We start from the raw sequence: 27,910 nt of genomic DNA on the forward strand, positions 1-27,910 counted from the left end.
CAAAGCTAAAGACGTCAGAGAACAAAATAATCTTGTGCAGTGCCAAAATGTTGGTATCTTTAGAATGTTCTTAGTTGTATAGGCAAGCAATGATATTAAGTTATATTTCAAAATATAATCAACGAAAACATTTGCTTTTGAAGTTGTGTTTATTTATATTTGCTTAACATGGAAATACATGTTGCTGAAGAAAAAAACAAAGAAAATATGTAATTGCATACCGATATAGGATCGACAAAGTATGAAAAGGCCAAGAAAGCCTGCTAGATGTGCAGTTAACATTGATGATCAAAGCTACAAATTAATACTGCAATCATTATGATACAACAGATATTTACACTTGTTTTAAATGAGTGAAAATCAATTATCATGAGATGCATAATTTATTATAAATATAGTCATATCTATCGAACTGCATTTTCGTTGAAATGTGACATTTAAATTTTGGACTGTTTTGACATAAAAATTACGGCATACAGCTTATATTTAAAGAAAGAATAATAAAATATATACCAAATATCTGTTGCTAACATGGGCATTATTTTAGTTTTCGCTAAAATTTGGATAAATTAATTCTTGCGCTGAAATAGTACATTGGCGCTAAATACCTCGATATTTTCGATCGGATATGTCGATTTGCTAAATAATAATAATTCACTGTCAATATAATAATAAACAGTACGATTTTTACAGTTTGTAGAAAAAAATGGTTTCAATATTCTATAAAATTTCGGTACATTTACTGTTGTGATTGCTTCATTGTTTAACCGTTATAGACGGTTACTTTACATGAATACACCAGTTGCTTAGTACTTTTACTTGTTTCTATAAATAGTTCAGTTTTTTCTTAAAATTAAATGGCCTTCACAAAAGTTGACAATCTGTAACGGTCTCAAAATTACATAGCAATTCACACTTGGTCAATATTTAAAACATTTAACATAAGAAAACGTCCGTATCTATGTCCGTGTTTAAGAATTTAAAATTATTCTGTCAAAAAGTGTGACGCACGAAACTTATGAAATAATATTATGACAGATTATCATATGCTTTAAAGTATATAAATACAGACAATAAAGTATATACTCAGTTTTGTGAGAGCTTTTATTTCTACTGTTGGTAAGTCATTTTCTAAAAAAATCATTTTTAATTTATATTTCATACTTATCTTTAAAATACTAATGTATCAAGATAAAGAAAAATAACTTATATATATATCTTATAAATAGAAGGAGACTGGGGAAATCCATTAATAGAAACAGCAATACAGCGACTGTTAATCTAGAGACATCCGGAGTCTGAAGATTTTTTTAATATCAAGGTTATCGTTATGGTACATCCATATACACGTATTAATTAAAGAGCAAGCAAAAACAACAACAACAACAAACATAGAATCTACAAACAAAATGACACAGAATCATGAACATCTGTACAAAAATTTGAAACAAATAATGTGTTTGTTCTATTCTTCTTTAATTTTATCATTTTGTCATTTTAGGAATACCAAGGATTAGTATCTTATTTAGGGAAAAACAGAGGTTGATACAATACAAATGGATATGCTCGAAAATGACAAATCAGTTTTGCTGAATGGAGTTTCAGAACATTTGTATGCAGAAAATCAGTTACAAAGCGTGAAGAGAAACAATCATTATAACAAAAGAACAAAATACGAACCATACAGTTCAAGACACCCTGCATTAGAACTTCTTAATCAACAATTAAGCAATACACTACAGTCAATATATACACTCGTAGAAACATCTGCACGGCAGTTTATAAAATATGTTCCGCACAGGATAGCACTGCAAGAAATAGATACCGGAACGTCTAAAATACACACAGCTGCAACAGAAGCAGACAATCCAAAATCACAGAAGTTGATAAAAAAAATGGTTTTCCGAAGATCTCCTTTATCGCACGATGAACAACAAGTGGGATTGAAAAGTGTTTGTACACGTGTTGTCCGTGAAATTATACCACTCAACGCTGAGACAGGTGAAACTGCATTAGAACACAGTAGAATACATCTTTTAAGATGTTTATATCAGATTAAAAAACTTGAGACATCTTTATTGAGTAAAGAATCTAAAATTTATAAATTAAAAAACTTTTCTCAAACAACTTCAAAATACCAACAGAATTGCATCAAAATTACTGAATTTGAAAAGAAAATGTCCAATTTGGAGATTGTTTTGCGGTCTGCTCAGAAAAATTATCAGGCAAGGCGACCCCTTGATGAAAAAAAGAAGAAACTCGTTCATTTTAAAAACTGTCTGTGTACCTGTGACTTCTCCTCCGAAGAAAAACAAGTTCACAAAGAAATTTCTTTCTGTGATCATCAATCGGAAATTCACGTTGAAGGAATGTGTCATAATCATATCATATGCGGCGATTTTTGCCATAACATGTCCGAACATAACCATTGGATAATGGGAAATCAACGCATATCTTTTGATGGCATAAGAGTTTCCTCGCAAATATTCTTGAATGGATTCTCCTCTAATTTAACAATACAGGCCAATGGTGTTTCAAGTAAAACCAAAATATACCTAAAGGGTATATATCTATGGCCAAACATTAAACTAGAAGGCAGTGGTGTACACGTGAAGATGTTTATTGATGGAATATTTTATAAACCAAATATTATTCTGACTGGAATAAACTGTAAAGTGGACATTGAAGTTAAAGGGATATTTGAAAAACCTTCTATAGACAATAAGGGATTACATTGCTCTTCCAAAATTAAAGTTACAGGAATATTAAAAATGTGAAAAATGCGATTTCTTTGTATGTTTTTATACTACTTATGTGTATTTCAAAACTTGCTAATGTCTGTCCTTGTAATGTTATTATAAATTGATGCTTTTCTTCCAAAAGAGTTAAAAACGAATATATCATATGAATGAGAAGAGATGTAGGGTCACATGACTCACCAATGAGCCAGCAATCCACATTAAAAAATAACATAACGATATCAAGAGAGAATCATACAGTCTTCGAAAATACAACCCATGCACCAATATTTAAGTCGTGTCTCAGTCTATGAAAGTGTTACCCACTATTGTTACATTATCCATAGTTTTGATCCTAGATTTCGGTGTATTGACATGTTTGTCTCAATAACATATATATAACAACAACAGTTAATCTATGTCTAATTAATTGCACTTGCTAATGTTAATAATAATAGTTTAACCCTAGTAATTATTAATTCCCTTTTTAATTGTTTGTCTTTAAAAATAAAATCGATTGAAAACTAAAAGTATACTGTAATATACATATAGATTCTAGCACTGCATCTAATGTGATGAGATATTTCTTCTATTCTAAACAGTCAAATTTTCCAATTTAAGAAAGGGGGGCTTGCAATAAGTGCTTTTATTATTTAAGGATGTTCGCTTGTCATCTTTTGGAAATTTTGACAGATTTTTGGAATCCTCTGGGGTTATCCATTTGATGCCTTAAAAAAAATTGCCCATTGACACCCTTTTTTCATTTTATAAATGTATAATGATAAGCCATCTGTAAAAGTCTTATAAAAATCTAATTATTTTTTAATAGTTTTTGAGAATTCAAACTTGACAAAGATAAAACTATGAAAAGTCAAGAGAGAATATTTCCCCGCCAGAATGAGGTACAAATAAAGAAAATAGATTGAACATATGTAAATATTTCTATGCTCAAGTCTTGAAAAATATTTGACTTCAATTGTACAACTCTTTCATTTAAATGTTTCCCTTCTCTTTTTGTTCATTCTGCATAGGCTTGACATATTTTCAACTGGTCGTTAAGAAACCAACATTCAATCAATGCACTTTTCAAATAATTAATACTGCTTAAATTCTAACATCGGTTTAGGTTGTGTTTGTTGTTACGTTTCAAGTTTTAAGTTTATTACGATAACCTTTGTGAATACAGAACAAAATATAAACATGCAACTCAATATTAAAACATAAAATTTAAATTTCCATTGTTTATATGTAATTGAATTTATTACAGGATTTTATAGGACATGATTTCCTAGGAAAATTCGTCTGGGGACATAGATTACTAACATTGGAGTAAATATACTGGTAAATTCTGTATTATACTAGTAATACTTGTCCGCCGAGACATATTTTCCGGGGACACATTTATCACTTACATAAACACGTTGTTTATATATACATACGTATCGAGATATTATAATTACTTATACTTTACGAAATAGTGTTCGGAATATGATCATCATAATTTTATCAAAATATCGTAAGTTGAAAGTCTTTTTTTGTAAGTTCCGATATTTTCGAAGAGAGTTGTCAATTTTGACTTTTTTTTAATATTTTTGCAAATGCTAGGTTTCTGATGACATTTAAAATTCTTTTAGACTGATTAAATTTGATGAATTGACTATGCACTACTATGAAATTTTGTGAAATTATGGTATTAATCGTGTCTAGATGTAAAGTACTAATCATAGAGGCTTTAAATCATATTGCTTTCCAGTAATTTATTACAATAAAAAGAGAGAAAAGATAACAATGAGAACTCAAAATCACAAATTTAAAAGCAAGAATCATACAAAACTGACCTAAAAGAAAAACAACGTAAAGACAAAAACAAAATATTACACAGAAAACTTAAGATTAAGGAACACAAATCCCAGCATCTGCTCTGGAAGAGTAAGTAGTTTTCTCCATTTGTGGTCACGTCGTGTTGATCAGTGTTAATAAAGTTGGTGATAAGGCCACACCAATTTGATTCCTTGTTCGACGGACCCGCCCGCACCTATTTTTTTCAAAACAGAATATTTTTATTTTTTTTATATTCCCGCTTCCCGCATCCGGAAATGTAATCATGTCCATTTCCCGCACCGTTTTTTTTGTAAATATTATAAAAAGATATCAACATTTGTTTTTAAAATCACGGTCTAACCTGTATATAACGATTTTAAACATAAAAGCACCCAACCACATTGTAAATATCTGTGAGAATATTTGTTTTAGCATGAAACCTATTTATCAAAAGTGAGAGTGCTCCGATGTAAATAGTGGGAATACCTGTAAAGAACAAAAAATTTGTTTCTTTCCCCCTTACTTATATTCCCTATCAAAACATGTTCGTTGATAGAATAAAGTACAAAAAACTTCTGAAGGATTTGCCTTCAACTGCAATTATATTGTATGCTGGCGAAACAAACTATCCATAGCCGCTGCATGTTTATGCACCTCAGTGTCCTGATTGATGCAGGGGCCTGTCGTTCAGCAGTTATCATTTGTTGATGTGGTTCATTGGTATTTTCTGGTTCGGATATATAAATTAGATCGTTGGTTTTCCTGTTCGAATTGTGTACGCTAATAATTTTGGGGTCCTTTTTAGCTTGCTGTTTGGTCTGTATCAAAGCCCTGTGTAAAAGGCCGTACTTTGACCTGTGTTTGTTATTATCAGGTTGAGAACAACCCTCTCTCAGACAAGGGGTCATTTTACTGATGTAGAAAAGAAAATAGAAATACCAAGGATTTGTATAGTTCTTCTATACAAAACCTTTGAAAACTTAGAATTTTGTACTCAAAAAGAGGAAAGTTACATCATATGTTAAACAACTTTTTCTAAAAGAGGGGTCCACTTATTTTTAATAATATTAAACTGTTAAAGTAAATGTGTTAACATGGTTAAAGTCCAGGAATATTACAAAAATTCTTGGACATGTTTTGACCATTTTAATACCAGATAAATTTATAGTTCTTTGAGAAAATATGAACCCTTTTGTACAAACAAATATATAATATTGCATATTGATCCCTCATAAAACATTTAAAAGGGATATTTATAACATTAAGGGGCTGCCCCAAAACTGATTATGACTTGGATTGAGAATTGTCTCATTGTCAGTTACACATACATAGACCAGATTTAATTATTTCTTGGTGAACAGGGAAAAAATACTTCAGAAATTAAAGAAATAACAAAGTACAAGTGATAAATCAAGTTTTAATATTGTCAAAACCTACTATTTTATGTTTAAACAAAAAAAAATTATAATCGCTCGCCTTTACTTTTCAAGCTTCGCCTCAAAATTTTTCAAATTAAATATTTTTTTATTAAAATTTTCAAATCGCTCGCTCGCCCCAAATTTTGGAGTCCAAAAATCCGTAGAACAAGAAATTAAATTGGTGTGGCCTAAGTCTAATTCGGTCATGTCATAATCGAGTCAAGAGAAGAGATAAGAGTTTTGGTTAGAATGGGACCTCTGGTCAATAAACACGATAATTCGTTTATCTACATATTGAGGAAGGTCGTTAACTGATTGAGTAGGATTGAAAAATCATGCAACAATACATATAAAAATATCACAAACATAACGTCAGAATTGATACGCTACCTTGTAAATTTACATAATTTGAAACCACTATCGTCTACTTTCGTAACTTAAAACAGTGCTCTACCCACAAGAACGGGTCTCAGAAAACAAATTCCTATATTAAAGCATATAGGTGGAAAAAGTTCTGAGACAAGTGCCTGTGGCTCTTCAATTAGATCCAAGAAATGTAAAAAACGATCTGAAGACACACAACAGTGTACCAAACATCATATAGAAATTAAAACTGTGCAAATGAAGCCTAACAAAAACCGGAATAATCTCACGTTCTTAAAAAAAAGCATATCTTGCTCACAATTTGGCACCCGTCGTATTAAAATTTTGTCATGTCGCACTCTAAAAAAGAGGACAGGATTGTTACTACGACTACTGGAACTTGTCTGTGGTCATTTGTGATACAGATATTTGATAACTGTCAACCAATTAATTACGGCGTCTGTGAAACTTACTTTCATACGTTTGGTTTGTTATACGGAATAATACTTTGTATTCATAGATTGTTAACTTGAAGAGAAATTATAGTAACCACAAAAATGGTTCAAAAATACATACCAGTGTTTACGAGGTATTTGATATAAGCCTAACTTGTTTTAGTGTCATTGGTTTGTTAAAGTTAAATGGTATTTGTTTTTGAATTACACATGTCATATGATATGAGAAATTAAGACTTAAAAAATTATTAAATTGAACACCCATTTTCAATGCAGATATTAGAATGTATTCAGGACATTCAGAGACAGGTTCATACGACAAAAATGTCTATGCTGTGATTATTAATGTGCCTTTACAACCGACAGCTCCGCCTATCGCTGCTGAAACTGCTTAGAAGTTAACGTGAAAGGCATCATTAACAAACCTATTATTAAATGTGAAGGTTTACTTTGTCGTCAAGTATAAAAAATGTAAATGGTGTATTTAGTTCTTAGCTGGTAGCGTTTCATACTATTATTTTTATTACATGATACCATTATTCATTCTGTTTGTTATAGATTTTCTAACCGTAACTATGATAACTTATTGTTGTCGTTTGGCTACTTGAGAGTGTTTCCCTTTTGAGCAATGTGTAGGTATTCGAAGGTTTTACAACATGTATTCTGATCAAAAGTGCTTAAAATGAAAATGTTTTATTGAATTAAGTCAAAACCAGCAGAGTAACAAATCTACTAGGCAGCCCTGACATTATTTTTCTTTATGTGCATTTTAAGAAGATATACACCAGCTTTAAATCTAGCGATCGTAGCATGAGGTTGTTAAATTTTCTAAACAAATAGATTATTCCTAATACAATTTGATATATCAAACTGGCTTAAAACAAATTCCATTTTGTTTCTCGATCGCTCATAGTTTTAAACTAAACGCTCACTTTAACTTGTTTTTAAAAGGAACTTAGAAGCATGATCCGTAATTATCCCTTTGAAACAGCTGAAATCTCATATCTCACATACATCAATAAAATCATCATGGATACCAGGAATATAATTGTGTACGCCCGACGAGCTTTTCGTCAACAAAGCCTCATCAGTGACGATGTAATGCCCGGAAGAATTATGCGGAAGTTCGACTGAAATCGACACAGCTTACGTTTTACGGTTATAATCACGATCTTTTTGGACGATCTCATTTGTCACTTAAGCGACATTTTTTCGCGGCCTTAGATCTTGTTGAGTCACCTGGCGGTTGATGCATGCACAGCAGGATACGTCTACCTTGTCGAAGCACCCTGCTGTGGTACTTTTGGAGATAATTGAGATTCCCTCAGGTTTTGTATGTAGTCTTGGTGTGTGGCTTCTTAATCGATTTATAAGATATGAACATCGGTAAACAACTGTCGCTTTAATGTATCATTAATTTTCCATTCCGCTATTTACATTTGTAGGTTCTGTGCAAAACACAAATAACTTTACAGTTTCAATAACTCTAAATAAAATTGGTTCAAGGTTGCATGATGGTCTATCAGTTTTAGTCTAAGAAATGGGCTACATGTACGTAAATAAACGGAGATGACCTTTGCGAAGGAATCATACAAGAAATAGATAGGAGGGTTATGAATGAAAATGCCACCAATCAAATCTAAACAGTTTTATATACATTCAAGAAACATTTATAATCATAATTTGAAGTAAAAATATACATTGCATGCACATTTTCAGCAATATAGTGTTTTATGGAATTGTGTATGTTATGATATACTCCGGATAACATTTAGCTCGGTCGTAAACTGTAAATTCTCTGCACATTCCTGGCCACTCCCCAACTACTGGATCAAACAAGTCGGGGTGATCGGTACATACTCCTATACATCCAGATTTACATGGTGGTCGGGTCAGTTTCTCTATGTTTTGTGGTGTTGTGTATACGTCACCAAGACAAACTCTCATCAGGAACATTTTACACTGGTCATTACCATCTGAATTTATACGAAACCAATTTTATTTAAAATGATAATTGATAGATAATGTTCATGAAGACAGTAATACTGGGGTTTTCTTTTTGATACACATTTCTCCTTGTCAGTGATTTTTTTAACGTAACTATTGACAAAGAAAAACATATTTTCAATTCTAGAAAGCGAATTACATTATTTCCTGTCAATGAATTAGGCCAAATTACGATTGTTCGGATGTAAATATAATCTGAAGAATGCTTAAATGACAGGTAGTTTTTGGCTTCATTTTTTCTTTTGTTGATGAATAACACTTAACTATATGGATATGATTCATCTTAATCATTAATTCATTCTAAACGTTCAATTTTGTTTTATCACGATAACATTTGGTATGGGGGGGGAATGTATCCATACCACATTTCATGTTCTAAATCCACACAAACAGAGCATTTTGATGTTTATGAAATACTACATATCGTGCACAAAGGTTAAGATTTGAAAAACAATCTAGATACCTGTGTAGCCTTTAGAAACATAGGATTCCTCTGCAGAGTAAACCCCATTTCCAAGTCGAAGTCTTCCAAAGTTCATTTTTGCCAATCTGTCATCAAACCCTTGCTGTCCAATGATATCGACCAGATTTCTTTTCGTGCCATGAAACAAATAAACCTCATTAATTTCTGGATGAAGATATTTCTTTATGTCATCATCAATGTGCTTCATGCATGCTGCTTCACCACGTGACCCCTTTGTACTTGCCAATGGAATACAAGCACCATTAATACTAGCCTTCCGAAACATCCGCTGACATTCATGGACATAATTTTCATACAGTTATATGTTTTCTATTCTTTCTATTGAAACGATTGTACACTGTTTTCGTAAAGTTTTCGTAAACGCACTGGAAATGGCTTTTGAAATGTTAAGACCTGGTTGTTTCCTTACAGCTGTATTACCTTTTGCAGTAGTATTCCATTCCTTTATTGTTTTTGAATTTTTGAAATGTGTCCAGTAGGATGGAGGTTTCGGTTCTTCCAGATATTTGTATTTAAAGTAAGCACGGGTTCCTTTTGGTGGCACTGTTTGCAATGGTTGTTTATGACCTAAATTACACAAAAACATTACAGCTGCATAATAGTGTTCATTGCCTACAACACTATAAATGATAGATGTGAGTATATGTTATTTGATTTACAAAACCATACATAAAATAAACGAGTTAAGGTAAGAACTGGAGGTTATGTTTAAATGTTGATGCTAAGTCTTCAGATATGATTAACGTAGTATGTATAATTAGATTGGAAACGGAAGTTGTTTTTCCAACTCACTGTTATGTGTTTCCCTCGGTGTTAGTTTGTAACCTGTATTTGTTTTCTCTCAATCAATGTATAACTTTTGAACACCGGTATACAACTGTTGCATTCATTTCCCATATAGACATCTCAACTCCATGTTAACTCAATTTAAAAGGATTACATATTCAGTTGTCCATTTAAAGGTAGTCTAAAGTCAAATTATAACTTCATATGCAGTTTCCCTGTGCATTTTTTATTAATCGATTTAAAAAAATACCAGGCCCTGTAGTAATGATAATATCGAGCACAACTATCATACTCAGACTCAGAAATCAACCAATCAAAATACTGAAAGTCTAGACTCGGTGTTTCAAGCACAAGTTGTGTACTCCGCGTACTGGGTTAGCCTAGGTTTAATGACAGAGAACCCAGTTTTGGTTCGCCAAACTAATTTCTATATCATTATTTAAGAAGTAAACTTCTTATGAAAACTAGTTTTCACAGCTGATTATTTTGCTTCAGTTTTAAATGTTACTAATTCATGATGCAATTACCTTCATTTGGATTTCCACTTTGAGGAGTACAGCTTTTAATATACGCCTGAATTATTAATGAATTATAAAAATTTATGAATCTACAACATATATACATCATATACACAGGTCAATGTATCACTTAATCGATTGGCATAATCTACATATATATAAAATTGAGAATGGAAATGGGGAATGTGCCAAAGAGACAACAACCCGACCATAGAGTTTGAGTCAATACCCATTTAGTTCCACATCAATATATGTATCATACACATGATACAGTTGTAAAAATATTCTTAAACAATATATTTTATAAACAAGAATAAGAACTAGAGGCTCTTAAGAGCCTGTGTCGCTCACCTTGTGTACATATCAAACAAAGGACACAGATGGATTCATGACAAAATTGTGTTTTGTTGATGGTGATGTGTTTGTAGATCTTACTTTACTGAACATTCTTGCTAGTTACAATTTTCTCCATCTATAATAAACTTGGCCCTTTAGTTACAGAGGAATATATTTTGTTAAAATTTACAAAAAGAGGTAGGGCCAATTTGTCTGGATTTTTTTTCACAGGAGGGCCAATTTCAAAAAGTGCCAACAGAGTAAAATTTATTATAAAAAAAATGCTTTTTGATCAATATCTCGATTTACATATATTATGATATGTGTGATATGTGTGATAAATATTTAGTTTAACCCTCAAAAAGGATGAGAGTTCAATATGCGGAATTTAGGGTGTTTTTAGGTTGGAAAAACAGGGAATCCCCCAAGAAGAACATTTCAAACAAAAAAAACAGTTATTTTTTTCGTGACAATTTATACTACATTTTCTCTCAAACATGAAATTGGTTTAGTGTGTCCTTATTATATAAAAACAAACATAAAACACAAAAATAAAAAAAAAAAACAACTTTTTAATGGAAAAGAAATGTAACATCTCTACATTGTATCGATATAGCTCCTTATTAAGAATATTATGGTCAAGTACCGCGGTGGCTCAATCAGTAGAGCATAGAACTACACATGAAAGATTGATTTCAAGCTAGGGTTCGAATCTCGTTAAGACATTTTGCATTTTTGTGTTGTTATATTAGATTTTAATGTTTCTTTCATATTTTTTCGGATGTTTGTTTAATTTATAGAGGCATTCTGGTTCATTTTGACTATATAGTATAAATCATTTTATTTTAAAAAACGCTCATTGCGTGCATTCCTATGACTGTCCATACTCTTGACTTAATTTATATTCATGTAGTTTAATAAAATTGAGAATGGAAATGGGGAATGTGTCAAAGAGACAACAACCCGACCAAATAAAAAACAACAGCAGAGGGTCACCAACAGGTCTTCAATGTAGCGAGAAATTCCCGCACCCGGAGGCGTCCTTCAGCTGGCCCCTAAACAAATATATACTATAAGTAAACATATTTATTTATAGTGGATCGGGAAACAAGTTTTGCAACTTATATTAATCCCTTTCCACTTGATATTCATGTGTTTACATTGATAACATATATGCAAAGAACAACTGAAGAAGTACCCGTGCCTGTACATAACCTTTCTTTATTCTTACTACCGTCCCTACACCGGTACCTAAGTCATCAGAAAATACGACACCACCACAGAACAAATCAATTACACTAAAAATTGTGATTGTCAGTAGGTAAAACACCAAGAAGCTGTTGAATCTGTATTACAACGAAGGGTCGATTTGTTAAAATGCCAGAAAAGGCCATATAACATGTGTTAGTAACACAAGGTGTTCTATGGCCAGCTGATGTAAGATGTTCTCCGGTTAAAATATATATTATCTTATCTTATCTTATCTTATCGACAATTAAACCTTAAAAGACCAGGTCAAATACAGATATACATATATTCAAAATGAGAAAAACAACATCCCATTTGAATTTGTTCAATATTATTTGGCGTCTTGACAAGTTACGTGGTATGGTACCTTATGCGCATGTAGGGTGTTAACAATTAGATAAAATCAATATAAAAAAATCAATAGTCTTGGCCTTGTTTTTGTAGGAATACCTGTTCAAGGTATGGAAATAGATGATGTGACGTATTTTAATGTACTATGATTAGCATCTATCGGGCTATTTAAAACATGATTTACCTACCTTATCGAATGAAAAGAATTGCAATGAGGGGAAATTGGCCTTACCTCTTTACCAAATTAATGAAAATTGTAAAAAAAAAATGAAAATAAAGGGCAATAACTCCTAAAGGGGGCAACTGACCATTTTGGTCATGTTGACTCATTTGTAGAATGCTGAACATTATTGCTTTTTACAGTTTATCGCTATCTATAATAGTATTCAGCAACCCAACAATTCATCTGAAAATGTCAGGGCAGAAAGAAATTGGCTTGATAAACAATTTAATTTTGTCAGATTTGCTCTAAATGCTTTAGTTTCAGAGTTATAAACCAAAATCTACATTTTATCCCTATGTTCTATTTTTAGCAATGGCGGCCATCTTGGTTGGTTGAATGGGTCATCGCACACATTTTTTAAACTAGATACCTTAATAATTATTGTTGCTAAGATTGGCTAAATTTAGCCCAGTAGTTTTAGAGAAGATTTTTGTATAAGATTACAAAAAATTACGAAAAATTGGTAACAAATGACTACAAAGGGCAATAACTCCTTAAGGGGTCAACTTAACATTTTAGTCATCCTGACTTATTTGTAGATCTCTTTTTGCTGAACATTATTGCTGTTTACAGATTATCTCTATCTATAATAATATTCAAGATAATAACCAAAAACGGCAAAAAATTCAGGGGCAGCAACCCAACAACCGGTTATCCAATTCATCTGAAAATTTTTGGGCAGATAGCTCTTGATTATTCATTGTAATAAATGTCACAAATTATGTCCGAAAATTGTTTTAAAATTGGACAGGCAACATATGTAATTAGTATGTCACTATGTGTGGAATATAGTTTTTTTTCTATCTCATGAACGAAAATTTTCAAAAAGGGAAATAACTCATTTTTCAAAATTACATCCAGATTAGTTTGAGCATGAAATTTTCAATTGCTGGAATATGTTATATGATATAATTACCCTCAACACATCTAAAATTATTTTTTTTCATAAGAACGGACTATTTTATCATGAAAATATTCATATGACATATTTATTTACAATAGAGCCTAAAAAGGGGGGAATTTCAGGGTAAATTACTATGACTAGAATTCCTCTATTGGCAACTTTCTGCAACATTTACCCAAGAATTTTTTTGCACCATTTTGTTGAAAAAACATCCATAATTTTATATTTTATAGGCTTTTATGTGAGGATTTCTGCGTTTTCGGTAAAATCAGGTGTAAAAAATGCCAAAAATCAGCAAAAATCATGCCGATTTTTGTGTTAAGTGGACCACCTTATGTATCAAAAAACTGTTTTTATTCGAAAAATGTGTCAGTTAGCAGTTTAAATGATTGAAATGGTCTCTTATACCAATGAAAATAACAAAAAATGTTATGCTTTATCTCATTTTTACCATAAAATGAGATGTTAGCCATTTCTCCTTGCTATACTAATATATACATATGATGTCACGTTGTTTCCATGGCAACCAGACTATACAGATTTTTTTCATTTTCTTTTTTCAATTTGACTGTTAGTTTGAACCATTTCAACTTAAAAAAAAGTAATCGAAAAAAAATAATCTGGCCAAAATTTTTCATATTTGGTCGATTTTTACAGAGAATTGATGTTAACAATTTGATATCTCCTTCATTAGACAGGGTTAGAAAAAGTAAACTAGTAAATGAATACTGTGATATTGGTAACTTCTCTTTATGATAAGTTTAATTTCCACCCGAAAACAACTCTTTTGCGTCAAGTATATATATAGAGACAATAATAGTGCAATGACTTGACATTTTACTTGTTGAAACCAACACTCGATGGTGAACGAAATCGTTTGAGTAGGGACTTAAATATCAACCATAAGCATAAAACATAATGATTTATAGATTGCAAACAAAACATATTAACAAATTAAATATGTTTTTTTTCAATAATTGCAAAAGAAACAATGTTGAGTCGTTCCATGCATCGTTGTATGCATTTGAAACAAGAACAGGTTGAAGAGGTCGTATGAATAATTCAATATCATTTCGGCAATTTCTATTCAAATATTCATGAGGAAAAGTGATATCGGGTCAGTGACTGTATATGACATAGAAATATACGGTCAACGCATTTTGACTGCTCAAATAAAACGAGTGCAGTATAAAACATTGTACTTGGGAAAAGTGTCCCACTGTAAATGCTAAAGAAATTGATATACCTTTTCTATTTTTGCCCAGTCATTGGTGCCACCAAAAATTACTATCTTGACTTCTCTGAGAGATGTTTGTTGCTCTTTGTTATGGAAATCCTTAATGGCCTGTATAACTTTGGACGCAGCCAGATCTGGTGGAAATTTTAGGTAACCTGTTCCTAATGCCGGGAAGGTTAATGATTTACAACCATGCTTGCTTGCAGAGGCTAAACATTTGTATACAAAACTGTACAGGACCTTTAGAAAAATGTAATTTCTCAAAATATAAAAAAAACTATTTACAAACTCTTGCATGAGAATAAAAGAATAATCAAAACATGTAAATGTATATCTAAATGATATCATAGGTAAAACACTTATCTGAAAATAGATTAACACAGAACGAAAATAATTTAGTTTCTCACATGTGGGAATTTCGCCAGGAATTCAAGTATACCACTTTTAGCGATTTTAAACTTATTACAAATAAGTTTTATAAAATTTAATTTCCCTTTTCTAATGGAACCTGTCCAGTGAATACCTTTGACATGTTTAATATATGTTACGACTAAATCTTAGTCTAGAGAAAAAAAGGAACAAAAAATGACATAGAAACAGTATTATATATTTTCTTTCAGAAAATACATGCAACCCCTACTGTGAAAATGTACTATGTAAATTCTTATGATCAAGCCAATTATTAAATTAACGTTAAATTTCTGGTAACATGGATATATTTTTCTTCACATTATTTCAGTTAATAAAGTAAAATCTATATTGGATACACGATAGTTAATAATTATGAGAATATCTTACACGTCAAAATATATACCAAATGTGTAATACTCCCACTTGCAAACAAGATTAGCCAAGATATACAACAGCGAATTTAAATAAAACCAATTTCTTTTTTTAAGCGAGCACATAATCAAAGCGTGAATTACTGGGCTACTGGCAACATGGATGGATGGACAAGAGCAGGTGTCGAATCAGTGATAGTTATAACATATTTGGTTTCATTTTTTTCTCGCTCCAGGTCCGCATTTCGACAATTGAGAACTCCCAGTCTTCAGTGATGTTCGAGTGGAAAATTCAAATTCTAGATATCCCCAAAGAGTAAGAAGCTCTATTTGCTCCTATCACAATATCGCTTTTAAGATACATTTTCGTTCTAAATATTTAGGACATTCCTGATAACTTTTAAAGATAATTTGGTATAGCCCTCACTCTAATAAGGATTGAGGTAAAAAGAAACAAAACTGATAATCACCTGTTCAGGTAACTGGTCTTCTTTCTTTTCACCAAAGAATGGAGATAAGCAACCAAAGTACACTTTTCTGCACTTGAGATTGTAACCATTGGTAACAACTAAATCACCGACTTTCATGCCATTTGGATATCTCCTGTCAAGTTCTGACTGGATAACGGATCCTGCAACCTCAACTAAATTTTTAGGTAAACCAGGTCGTGAACATAGCTTCAGATTTGATGAACAAGTGCAAACAATTACGTCAGCCTAAAAGATAATAACACTGTATACCCTACTTAGTAAATGAATGACTATAAACTGCGATCATTTCGAAAAAAAAGTTACATATTTGAGAGTATTGTTTTCGAGCTTTAAAAAAAGACAAATGATAAGATTACACCAAAAGAGTTGTATCATGTTCAAATTAATCGATTACATATACATATACTATTACTACAACTGCTAATGATAATATAGGGTTATTGCATGAATATTGGGGAATATTGTCCCGAGTAGAATTTTATATTGCACGAGCTTGCGAGTGCAATATATGTTCTACGAGGGACAATATTCCCCAATATTCATGCAATAACCCTTTTATTGTATAGCAATATAATATTTGAAAGTAAAACTTGGTTTAAACTAAGATTTTGTCGTTGAAGACGTCATGAATTTTGAAGATTTATTGCACGCTAACGTTTGGTTACTTTCTATAGGAAATATTATATTGCTATGCAATAATAATAGTTACAATGATAATAATAATTACAATGATAATAATTATTACAATGATAATAATATTTGTATATAATTATTGATTAGTTGACCATTTGTCTTTTAAATTTTGTTTCACGAGGTAATTTGGGCAACTCGTTTTGGAAAACACTCATATAAACCATTTGCCTTTTATGATTTCATCCTCATATATATATATTTTTTATCATTTTGCAACGAGTCTCTAACAAGCCTTTCCCAGTACATGAATATATAATAATAAAGGAAAGTAAGATATTGATTTTGAAGTGGAAATTATAAACTACTTTTGGGCCATATATGAAATCATGATTGCAATGTGACCATTCAATTTACAAGTTACACTGTACCATACTTAGTATGTAAATATTAAGTGTTTCTTTTCGGATTTTTAGTTTTTAATTATTTAACCCGCTTAAGAAAATATTTATCATCATTATTTGGCACTTTCTACATAACTCACCGTCTGACTCGTTATTGTGTCTACTATAACACTTATATGAATCTTCCCCATATTACTGCTGCATGATGCACGTGTCACTAATGACAATTCTTCAAGACCTTTGCAAACATAACATTTTATTGATAAAACGTTATTAACATTGTCTATAGCTTTGTGTTATGTATTTTATGGTATGTTATGTTATTGTTTGTAATGATTTGTTAAGTTTTGTTATGTTCCCTCTAATACATTAGAGATATAAATGTTGAGTCAATTATGTTATTGATACAATAAACAGCTAAATATATTCTTTGTTTAAAGCAAATATCTAAAGTTTTAATGATAAAATAAAAAAAAAAAATAACAAATTACAGATACTTTTATCTTATCATATTGTTTTGTATCCAAATAACCGCAACCATGATTGCATGTGCTATTCCTAGCAATGTCATAAAAATGCACAGAAATATGTAAAACAATCAATTTGGACACTTAATTGTATTGCTACAGGCACAACAACGTAATATTATAAGAAAATGCCTGTTTCTGTAGCTTTATAGTTTTAAAAGGTTGATTTTCGGCACTGTGTGCTTCCACTCTTGGATTCTTAATTTCATGGTTACATGTACAACAATAACATGATATTATTAGAAAAAAAATTTAATGTCTCTTTCTGTCGCTTTATAATTTTAAAATATTGACTTTTCGGACTGTGTGCTTTGGCTTCCCATACTTGATGTCCTTTGGTTAACTCTACTTCATTTACCGAAACCTCCAATATAAGCATTTAAATAATTTCTGACCAACACTTTTCTTCATCTTCAAACATCACATAGATATTTTTAAAAAAAATAAGTGCGTTACCATTACATAATTTGCTTTTTAACTACCTTTGCTAGTTGCTCTAACCTTGGCTTCTGTCAAAATTTCCTGTAAAATAGAGAAAAAAAAGGTTTTCAATTCAGAATAGAATGCTTCTTTTTGTAACTTTTTTTGGGTGTAAAAGCGTTGACTGAAGTACATTTTTTCCGCGCTTCTTTCTAAAAATGTGCGCATGATCAACGCTTTTACAACCCTATGAAGTTACAAAAAGAAGCATTCAATACTTATAATTACCTTTTTTTTTTAGCTAGGATCATAAAAACACGATTTTTATCAAGTTTTATTTAATTTACTTGTGTACTTTATTGTGGGACCTCGTGTCATCATGAATGATAAATTTTATTGTGTAATGCAATTGCGTAAGGAATAACGCGAGACTGTAGTGTAGCCAATCAGAATAACGCTGTTACGTATTATAATGAAAACATACATCTTATGTAATTAATAAGGAATAACGCAAGATAGCCAATCAGAATAACGTATTAAAATGAAACATATATGTAATGCAATTATCATTTTATAAAATTTTGAAGTTACTAGGTTTGTGCTTATCTATTTCTATAGCAATAAAAACAAAACAATGTAAGATGCAATGCAGCAATTTTAAGCATACATGACCAAAACATTAATATATTCCGACTTAAGAGTAGCGATATATTTTATTTTTTCTAAAAAAAAACCACCACATTTTTAAAATAGAGTTTTCACAGAAATGTGCATACAAGTATTCTAATATGTTTCTTTCACATTTTAGCACTATAATAATTTCAAGAAATAAGAAAACATCCATTTTTACTACAGGACACACTGAAGGTTTGAAAGTAAAACTTAAAATTGTTCTTTTTGAAAGTATGATCTTAAAATATTATTACCTTCAGTTTTCAATTTGTTTAAAAGACATAAAACAATAAAACCATTGTTGGTTGTATATTCAGTTATACTGGGCATTGAAATACTGACGCTTATCAAAATACAGTACGTTAAATCGATCATAAATATGCAGAAGAAAACTAAAGCTCGTATATATAAACGATGAAAATCATCGTGGGCATAAGTAACGCAATTATTCGACTTAGTATATTGTAATTGTGGTTACACTTTCCTTACCTTAAACGTGTCATCTGCAAACACTACACAATTGATAATTTTTAAAGATGCTTTTGTGCGACCCTTGTCAAAATTCTCAACAGCATGAAACATTGCAGCTGCGACTAACTTCGGTGGATATCCTAGGAAGCCAGTTCCTAAGGCTGGGAATGCTATTGAGGTCATCCCAAGTCTGTCAGCCTCTGCTAAGCAGTTCATTATACATTTCTCTACATTCTGTTGTAAAAATGCCTCAATTATATCATTTTTAAAGATTTAAAGTCATTCTTGCTTAGAAAAGAAAAATAATAATTTTCTGTAATTTAAAGAAAAATAATGATCTTTTTGGATGATTTAAAATAACAATAATTACTATGCAATATGTTAACAATCTTGAATGAGAAAAAAAACAGCGTATCTCTTCTGTAGACGAAACGCGCGTCTGGCGTACTAATTATAATCCTGGTACTTTTGATAACTATTTACACCACTGGGTCGATGCCACTGCTGGTGGACGTTTCGTATCCGAGGGTATCACCAGCCCAGTAGTCAGCACTTTGGTGTTGACATGAATATTAATTATGTGGTCATTTTTATAAATTTCCTGTTTACAAAACTTTGAATTTTTCGTATTTGGCACAACTTTTTGGAATTTTGGATCCTCAATGCTCTTCAACTTTGTACTTGTTTGGCTTTATAACTATTTTGATATAAGCGTCACTGATGAGTCTTATGTAGACGAAACGCGCGTCTGGCGTACTAATTATAATCTTTTGTTAACTATATTCATTGCATAAATAAATACCTGACTTGGGAGAGGCACAATATAACAGGAAGCGGGACATAGTTTTTTTTTATAGACATACCTTTTCATCCCCTTTACTAGAAAATTTCTGGATTGTCACATGGAATATATGTTGGCAATCTAGACGGCCGGGTCCGGTAATGGCTACATCAGAGAATGTGATGCCTGATGGGTATTTTTCTTTGCATTCGTCTTGTATAGAATCACCTGCTTTGTCTAGTAATAGTTTTGATGTCCTGGCTTTATTCAGTTCCAGACTAGGTACAGATCCAGTCACAATTACATCAGTCTACATGCAATATATCATCATAAACCATAAATTTATAGATAATTATAGATTATCGTTGATCATCTCAACGAGATTGATTTTCTCGCTTGAGCCTGGACGGCGAAAGTGAGAAATGCATAAATCGAGTTGAGATGGCCAATGATAATCTGTTTATCGCTATATTTTACCTATGACGACCTTGTCAATTTCATGTCGATTTCATAAGCAACGCCAATTGCGTCCTTAGTTTCTAGCGATAATGTTCCATCTTAAGCGAGAAGCATGATATGAAATATTATCACAAAAAAGATCAAAGGAAAAATGCACAAAATAGCGATAACAAAGAAAGTTCAATTGTTTTAATATCAACAACAATTGTTAAAGACGTGGAATACAGAGTTAAAAAACATTGTTTCCGGTAAATCATTTGCCGATAGTGCTTATTAAAATTAACTTAAGGTACGAAAAAAGTTTATTCATGATAAATGATCAATTCTTAAATAATTGTAAACCAGTGCATAACCGGATTTGAGAACACGTTTCAGATTCACGAAAGGATAGGACTTGTTCCTCTAAAATATTGCGTGGTATATGCAACACATAACGAAAATCTTAAGAGCGTAAATTTTTGACACAGTTTTTAATGGTTTTGCTGAAGACCTCACAGCAGCTGCGAAGATGGTGGACAATAATGAAAGCACCTTTTCTAGTTTTAATTTGTGGTCCTAAGATAATAAAATACAACAAACCTCCTAGAATAAATAGGTCAATTATAAAAAATTATTTGAAAATGAAATAAGATTAGTTTACTTACAGTTTGATCAATAATGGAACCTTTTACCACGCTTATGGAAAATTTTCCAATCTGTAAAAATCTTTTTCTTCGTTGAGTCCGTCTAATCCTAGTTTGTTTCTTCTGTGGTGTTTCTACTGTTTTCTTATTTTCTTTTGCTGTTAATTGAACAAATAAGATTGACTACTTAATTTAATAACATACGAATTATATTGTAAAATAAGATACTATAAAATTTACGATTATTTCATGAACTACATTGTACATTATATAAGATCAGAAGACCCAAAAAGTATTAGCGAAATTAATCAAAAGTCATCTTGCCTGAGGGACATTAGTTTCATAAAAATTTTGATATTCATTACTCGGAAAATAAGGACCTAAAATAAATAACATCATTTTCGAAAATTTAACTTTGACTTTTGAATAAACAAATATTGTTTCGAGCACGGTTTTATATATGAGTAAACTTTACCCTTATATAACCTCAAACTAACTTTGGTATCTTGCACTATTTTACAAACGTACATGTACTACCATACATGGTGTCGATACAGCTAGAGATATGTTTAATTCTTTAAGTTACCAAATGTATGATCATTGCTTAATGTCAAACTTGAGAATTTTCAACAAAAATAACTAAAGCTCAATTCATTCTATGGTAAAATAGAATTAAGATTATTGAATATTAAAAAAAGTACCTGATTCATCTTCACTACTACTGCTGTTCCCCATCTATCTACAAAAATCAAATCTTACTGGCATTAGACAACATACATTTGAAAAATTTTGTTAAAATTACTCGGTTTGAAACTACATAGTCTATAAAAACGCTCACTGTAAAGTTTGTGCAAGTTGATATAGTTCGAAACGTTTAATCGTAAACTTAATGGACGACTTTTGAAAAGAAATAATATACAGCTTGGAAACTTATTTGATTCATATATTGTAAAAAAAAATTGTATTGTGCAATATTTAGTTGTCCAATCAACTTTATTGAGTACCAAATTATATACTAAATAATTTGTCTTTTAATTTATTGGTTGAATACTAAAAGTCTTTATTTTGTGTTTGGCCTCTGTACTGCGATTGTTGAGTAACATCTAAGAACAGTACTTGGATTAGTATCATCTTGTTTTCGTGCACTTCCTTAGTCCCTACCGAGCATGCAAGACCAATATTTGCAGTTAAGTTCGGTGTGATTCTTAAATTCTTATTTATGTTTTTTAATGTGCATTTGTCGAAGATAATTGTAATGTAAAAATAGACTTTGAATACCCAAATGGAAGGAAATTTATTGATTGGTGGTTAGTTGTCAAATGTCCAGTGGTAAATATTTCATGTATGTTGAAGAAGAGTTAATTAAAGTAAACAATACATATAATAGGTAGGTTCGAAAAGTCGAAATGAATAATTAATGTGTATTTCGGTTGTCATTAGAAATAAATGACATGTTGGATAGAGATATGTTCTGCTTTACATAAAGCCTCCTACGGATCCATAAGAAAGTTGTTGAACGCGGTGGGAGTGTGATAAACTTGCTACAATGGGCATCACGGGTTGAAGTTTCCAGTCTTACTGAACGTGGTCGTGTATTTAAACATCCCGCACAGGCGAAATGTCGTCCCTCTTAAATACACTAAAGAGTTTTACATCCGGAAGGGAAAAGTCTCATTAATTTTGAAATGTTTACTGCTTTAAAGATATGTGTTAAACAAGCTAGTATATTTCAGTATAAGAAAAAAGAAATCAAATGGCTAATTGCTTAGCTTGATTGTCAATACTCAAAAAGCAAATAATTGGTCACTTCCTCAATTTTTTTCAAAGACACATTTTTATACTGGGCATGAAAAGCATAGGGGTAATGTTTCGAGTGCTTCGAATTACGCTGTACACTTTGTTAAGAGTTGAGAGGAAAACTATTCTAGTAAAAAGGACTAAAAATAACGTAAAAATAAAAAAAAGCTTCCTCACCTTATTTCAGTTTCGATTCTATTTTGGATTACCATTATCTAAATTTAGTACATTTAAACATAGTAAATATAGATATTACATGCATGTATTATAAATCGATTTAAATTTACGAGTGGTTTTATACATACACAAACTGTACCCGTAGGTAGTTTTTAACTTTAATAAAAACTAATTTGAGCCATTTACTGTACTGTGGTTTCTTCCCCTGAGTTATAATAAATAATAGTTTTCTGAAAATATAGACATCGTATATTATAATTAATCATTGTTCACCATTTTTTTCATTTGATTATTTTATTTTGACTTATTTACCAATGGAAATAGTTTATAATTTTAGACACATCATAGAAAACTAAAGACTAAGCAACACGAATTCCACAAAAAACTGGGGGTGATCTCAGGTGCTCCTGAAGGGTAAGCCGATCCTGCTTCACATGTACCACCCGCCGTGTTGCTCATGTTATCACAAACCCCAATAATAGTCTGATTCGGTAGATCACATTCGTGAAAAGGGAAGGGGTTGTAGTTACAACATAAGGAACAGTTATCCGATATATTCTGCGAAACGGTAATTCCATAACGGTCAATCTGCTCGGGATGGCGTTCGTAAAATTTACGAAGGAATGATCTCAACTTCACCATTTGGAACTCTTGGTTTAATAGCTTCCTTGTAAGCATCAACCCCCTATTAAAGAAATCAATTAACTATTTCATGAGAGGGGAACACTAAATATTTCAAAGGTTGAAGACTAATTACCTTGATAGCACACATAAACAATGATTTCTTTTAGGTAATATCACTATTTTAGCCTTCACTTGAAGTAATTTTAGTGAAAACATGTTATTCGAACACACCTAAGGCATGTTTTGTTATACTCACCTTAGTTACTGGTTAAAAACAACCTGAAATATGTTTAAGTTTAAACCATAAGGCAGCAACCATTTGATTTTCGGGGGGGGGGGGGGGGGGCTATGGATTTTTTGGGAAAAAAATGTTTGTTTCCAGTTTTTGGAGAAAAAAATAATTTGTTTTTGACCCTGAGAAAAAAAAATTGTTTGTTTCACCCTCAGCTGCCACTATATGTAATGCTAGAATTGAAAGAAAAAAATTGTCTTCGACTTGTCGCCAAAAAAATAGATTGCTTTTCGCCGAAAGTTTGTCTGGAAAAAAAATCCATAGCCCCTATTCTTTATTCTGATTGGCTAACTGCACATCACGTGTTTAAACAATTGCATTACTCAATAAAACTTTCATTCATGATAACACGTGGTACCACAGTAAAGTGCACGGGTGAATTAGATAAAACAATAATTGAATTAGTGTTTTCATGATCACAGCTAAAAATATAATTATAAATATTGAATGCATCTTTTTGTAACTTCATAGGGTTGTAAAAGCGTTGACAGTGCGCACATTTTTAGAATGAAGCGCTTCCGCGATTCATACAAAATGTACTTCGGTCAACGCTTTTACACCCAAAAGTTACAAAAAAGAAGCATTCAATTCTTAAATAACAGATTTTCGATTTTGATATAACAAATGATCAATTTGATATAACAAATGATCAATTTGATACAACAATTTATCAATTTGATACAACAAATTATCAATTTGATATAACAAATTATCAATTTCATACAACAAATTATTTCTCTACAAATAGTGTGATTTTATCAAAATAATGATTGATTTAAAGTTGCATAACCCGAACTTGCGCATTTCTTGTATTAATTGATTGTTCATCTGACGTCAATTAACAAATATATAATGCATTTTCAAAACTCAATTTACAGGTTTAATGTTTCTACATGTATATGAAAGGATTTATTAAACATCAATTCATTTATTAAACTTCAATTCATCACTGCATTTATCTTAAATAAATTTATTTCAACATATATTTTTGATTTTGATTTTTTTTTATTAAAAATAAAGAAACATGCGTGAGATTTTGAATGATTGTGGACTTTTAATTTCTGTTAAAATTACACGAGTATAATCTGAGCACCTTAATAACGCTGTATATATAGAATAAGGATTTCAGATCATGAGAAATGCAAAACCCTTTAGGTCTTTATCTCTAAACAGTTTAAACGTTTCACTTATAAATCCGAAAAGGAGGATACCTCAATAGATATAAACAATTCTCCAAATTCTCCAAATTAATGTAAATTGGTTACAGCGTTTATGAATTATTTTCCGACTTGCTAAAGACAGACGGACAACTGTATACCATAATACGTTCCGTATAAAAACGTTGGGTTCACCACGAAAAATATAATTAAATATAATATAACAACAACAGAACCATTAAATGCATGCAGTTGAAAAGATTATGATTCCCTTGCACTTTGTTCTAAATACCTTTTTACAAAAGATCCAATAATTTCTAAATTAATACTGGAAAGTTATGTACGAATGTTTTCCGAACAGAATATTAATTGAAAAAGGTTAACTTTGATTACCGTAGTAATATGGTTTTGTGATTGTTGGGAAGATGTTATTAGATTATTACATGGCTCGAGGGCTGATATTGACCGAGGGCTAATAATACATGCGATATAAAAAACAAGAGGCTCTCAAGAGCCTGAATCGCTCACCTTATTTTTTTTGGTTAAATCTCTCATCAATGATTATTTTGGCTTTTCAATTTATTTAAATGTTCTTGAATCGTCCTATTTTCTTCAAAAGCAAAAACAAATCATTTTCTCCTATGTTCTATTTTAGCCATAGGAGCTATGTTTCTTGACATACAAGGAAATAAAATATAAAATTTATACTACTAGATACTCTGAATCTCATTTAGCCTAAGTTTGGCTGAAATTGATACAGCAGTTTCAAAGGAGAAGATTTTTTAAAGTAAGTCAACATGATGAACAAATTGTGAAAAAAGTCTTTAAAGGGCAATAACTCCTTAAGGGGTCAATTGACAATTTTGGTCAAATAGACTTATTTGTAGATCTTACTTTGCTTAACATTTTTGCTATAAACAGTTTATCTGTATCTATAATAATATTCAAGATAATAACCAAAAACTGCAAAATTTCTTTAAAATCATCAATTCAGGGGCATTATACCTGAAAAACCAGTTACCCAATTCGGCTGAAAATTTCAGGACAGGTAGACCTTGACCTAATAAATACTTTAACTACTTGTCTTATTTGCTCTAAATGCTGGAGTTTTTGAGATATAAGCCAAAAACTGCATTTTACCCTGTGTTCTATTTTTAGCCATGACGGCCATGTTTTTTGACGAAATAAAAAAAAAGCACAAACTTTATTTTATACACCCTACTGATCATTCAGTTGAAGTTTGGTTGAATTTGGTTAAGTAGTTTTAGAGGAGAAGATTTTTTAAAGTTAGCAAATATGATGAACAAATTGTGAAAAATTGTCATTAAAGGACAATAACCCCTTAAGGGGTCAATTGACAATTTTGGTCATATTAACTTATTTGTAGATCTTACTTTGCTGATCATTTTTGCTGTTTACAGTTTATCTTTATATATAATAATATTCAAGATAATGACCAAAAACTGCAAAATTTCCTTAAAATTACCAATTAAGTGGCAGCAACCCACCCAACAATGGTTTGTTTGATTCATCTGAAAATTTCAGGGCTGATAGATATGGACCTAATGAACATTTTTACCCCTCTCAGATTTGCTCTAAATGCTTTTGTTTTTGAGATATAAGCCAAAAACTGCATTTGACCCCTATGTTCTATTTTAAGTAACGGCGGCCATGTTTTTTTGACGGATCAAAAATCAAAGCACACACTTTGTGCAGGATAATCTAAGGAACAATCATGCTAAGTTTCATCCAAATCCATTCAGTAGTTTCAGAGGAGAAGATTTTTTAAAGTTAGCAAATATGATGAACAAATTGTGAAAAATTGTCATTAAAGGACAATAACCCCTTAAGGGGTCAATTGACAATTTTGGTCATTTAACTTATTTGTAGATCTTACTTTGCTGATCATTTTTGCTGTTTACAGTTTATCTTTATCTATAATAATATTCAAGATAATGACCAAAAACTGCAAAATTTCCTTAAAATTACCAATTAAGTGGCAGCAACCCAACAATGGTTTGTTTGATTCATCTGAAAATTTCAGGGCTGATAGATCTTGACCTAATGAACATTTTTACCCCCATGTCAGATTTGCTCTAAATGCTTTCGTTTTTGAGATATAAGCCAAAAACTGCATTTGACCCCTATGTTCTATTTTAAGTAACGGCGGCCATGTTTTTTTGACGGATCAAAAATCGAAGCACACACTTTGTGCAGGATAATCTAAGGAACAATCATGCTAAGTTTCATCCAAATCCATTCAGTAGTTTCAGAGGAGAAGATTTTTTAAAGTTAGCAAATATGATGAACAAATTGTGAAAAATTGTCATTAAAGGACAATAACCCCTTAAGGGATCAATTGACAATTTTGATCATATCAACTTATTTGTAGATCTTACTTTGCTGATCATTTTTGCTGTTTACAGTTTATCTGTATCTATAATAATATTCAAGATAATGACCAAAAACTGCAAAATTTCCTTAAAATTACCTATTAAATGACAGCAACCCAACAATGGTTTGTTTGATTCATCTGAAAATTTCAGGGCTGATAGATATGGACCTAATGAACATTTTTACCCCATCTCAGATTTGCTCTAAATGCTTTTGTTTTTGAGATATAAGCCAAAAACTGCATTTGACCCCTATGTTCTATTTTAAGTAACGGCGGCCATGTTTTTTGACGGATCAAAAATCGAAGCACACACTTTGTG

At 31.3% G+C, this 27,910-nt stretch overlaps 1 protein-coding gene and 1 long non-coding RNA gene across 2 annotated transcripts; both read right to left on the minus strand.

The window, feature by feature from the left end:
* Positions 1 to 8,634: 8,634 nt before the first annotated feature.
* LOC143079784 (uncharacterized) lies at positions 8,635 to 10,706 on the minus strand. Its single transcript, XR_012979481.1, has 3 exons — positions 10,600 to 10,706; positions 9,266 to 9,853; positions 8,635 to 8,771 (listed from the first exon to the last, which is right to left on the minus strand). It is a non-coding gene; the product is annotated as an uncharacterized LOC143079784 (long non-coding RNA).
* A 4,159-nt stretch (positions 10,707 to 14,865) lies between these two features.
* LOC143079791 (protein mono-ADP-ribosyltransferase PARP14-like) lies at positions 14,866 to 23,169 on the minus strand. The gene is made up of 9 exons (XM_076255385.1): positions 23,124 to 23,169; positions 21,851 to 21,888; positions 21,171 to 21,307; positions 20,150 to 20,377; positions 19,305 to 19,520; positions 18,206 to 18,245; positions 17,337 to 17,434; positions 16,142 to 16,387; positions 14,866 to 15,129 (listed from the first exon to the last, which is right to left on the minus strand). The coding sequence occupies exons 2-9, from the start codon at positions 21,882 to 21,884 to the stop codon at positions 14,881 to 14,883; spliced, it is 1,248 nt and encodes a 415-aa protein (XP_076111500.1). The 5' UTR covers positions 21,885 to 21,888; positions 23,124 to 23,169; the 3' UTR covers positions 14,866 to 14,880.
* Positions 23,170 to 27,910: the final 4,741 nt, after the last annotated feature.

Source organism: Mytilus galloprovincialis, chromosome 1 (genome assembly GCF_965363235.1).
Source record: "Mytilus galloprovincialis chromosome 1, xbMytGall1.hap1.1, whole genome shotgun sequence".
NCBI classification, from domain to species: domain Eukaryota; kingdom Metazoa; phylum Mollusca; class Bivalvia; order Mytilida; family Mytilidae; genus Mytilus; species Mytilus galloprovincialis.

Coding starts and splice junctions, on each gene's coding strand:
- LOC143079791 (XM_076255385.1), bottom strand. CDS start 21,884: ATGGGGAACAGCAGTAGTAGTGAAGATGAATCAG. Junction 17,435..18,205: donor GGTTAGAGCAACTAGCAAAG/GTAGTTAAAAAG, acceptor ATGTTTGCAAAG/GTCTTGAAGAATTGTCATTA. Junction 16,388..17,336: donor ACACAATAACGAGTCAGACG/GTGAGTTATGTA, acceptor ATTATCTTTTAG/GCTGACGTAATTGTTTGCAC.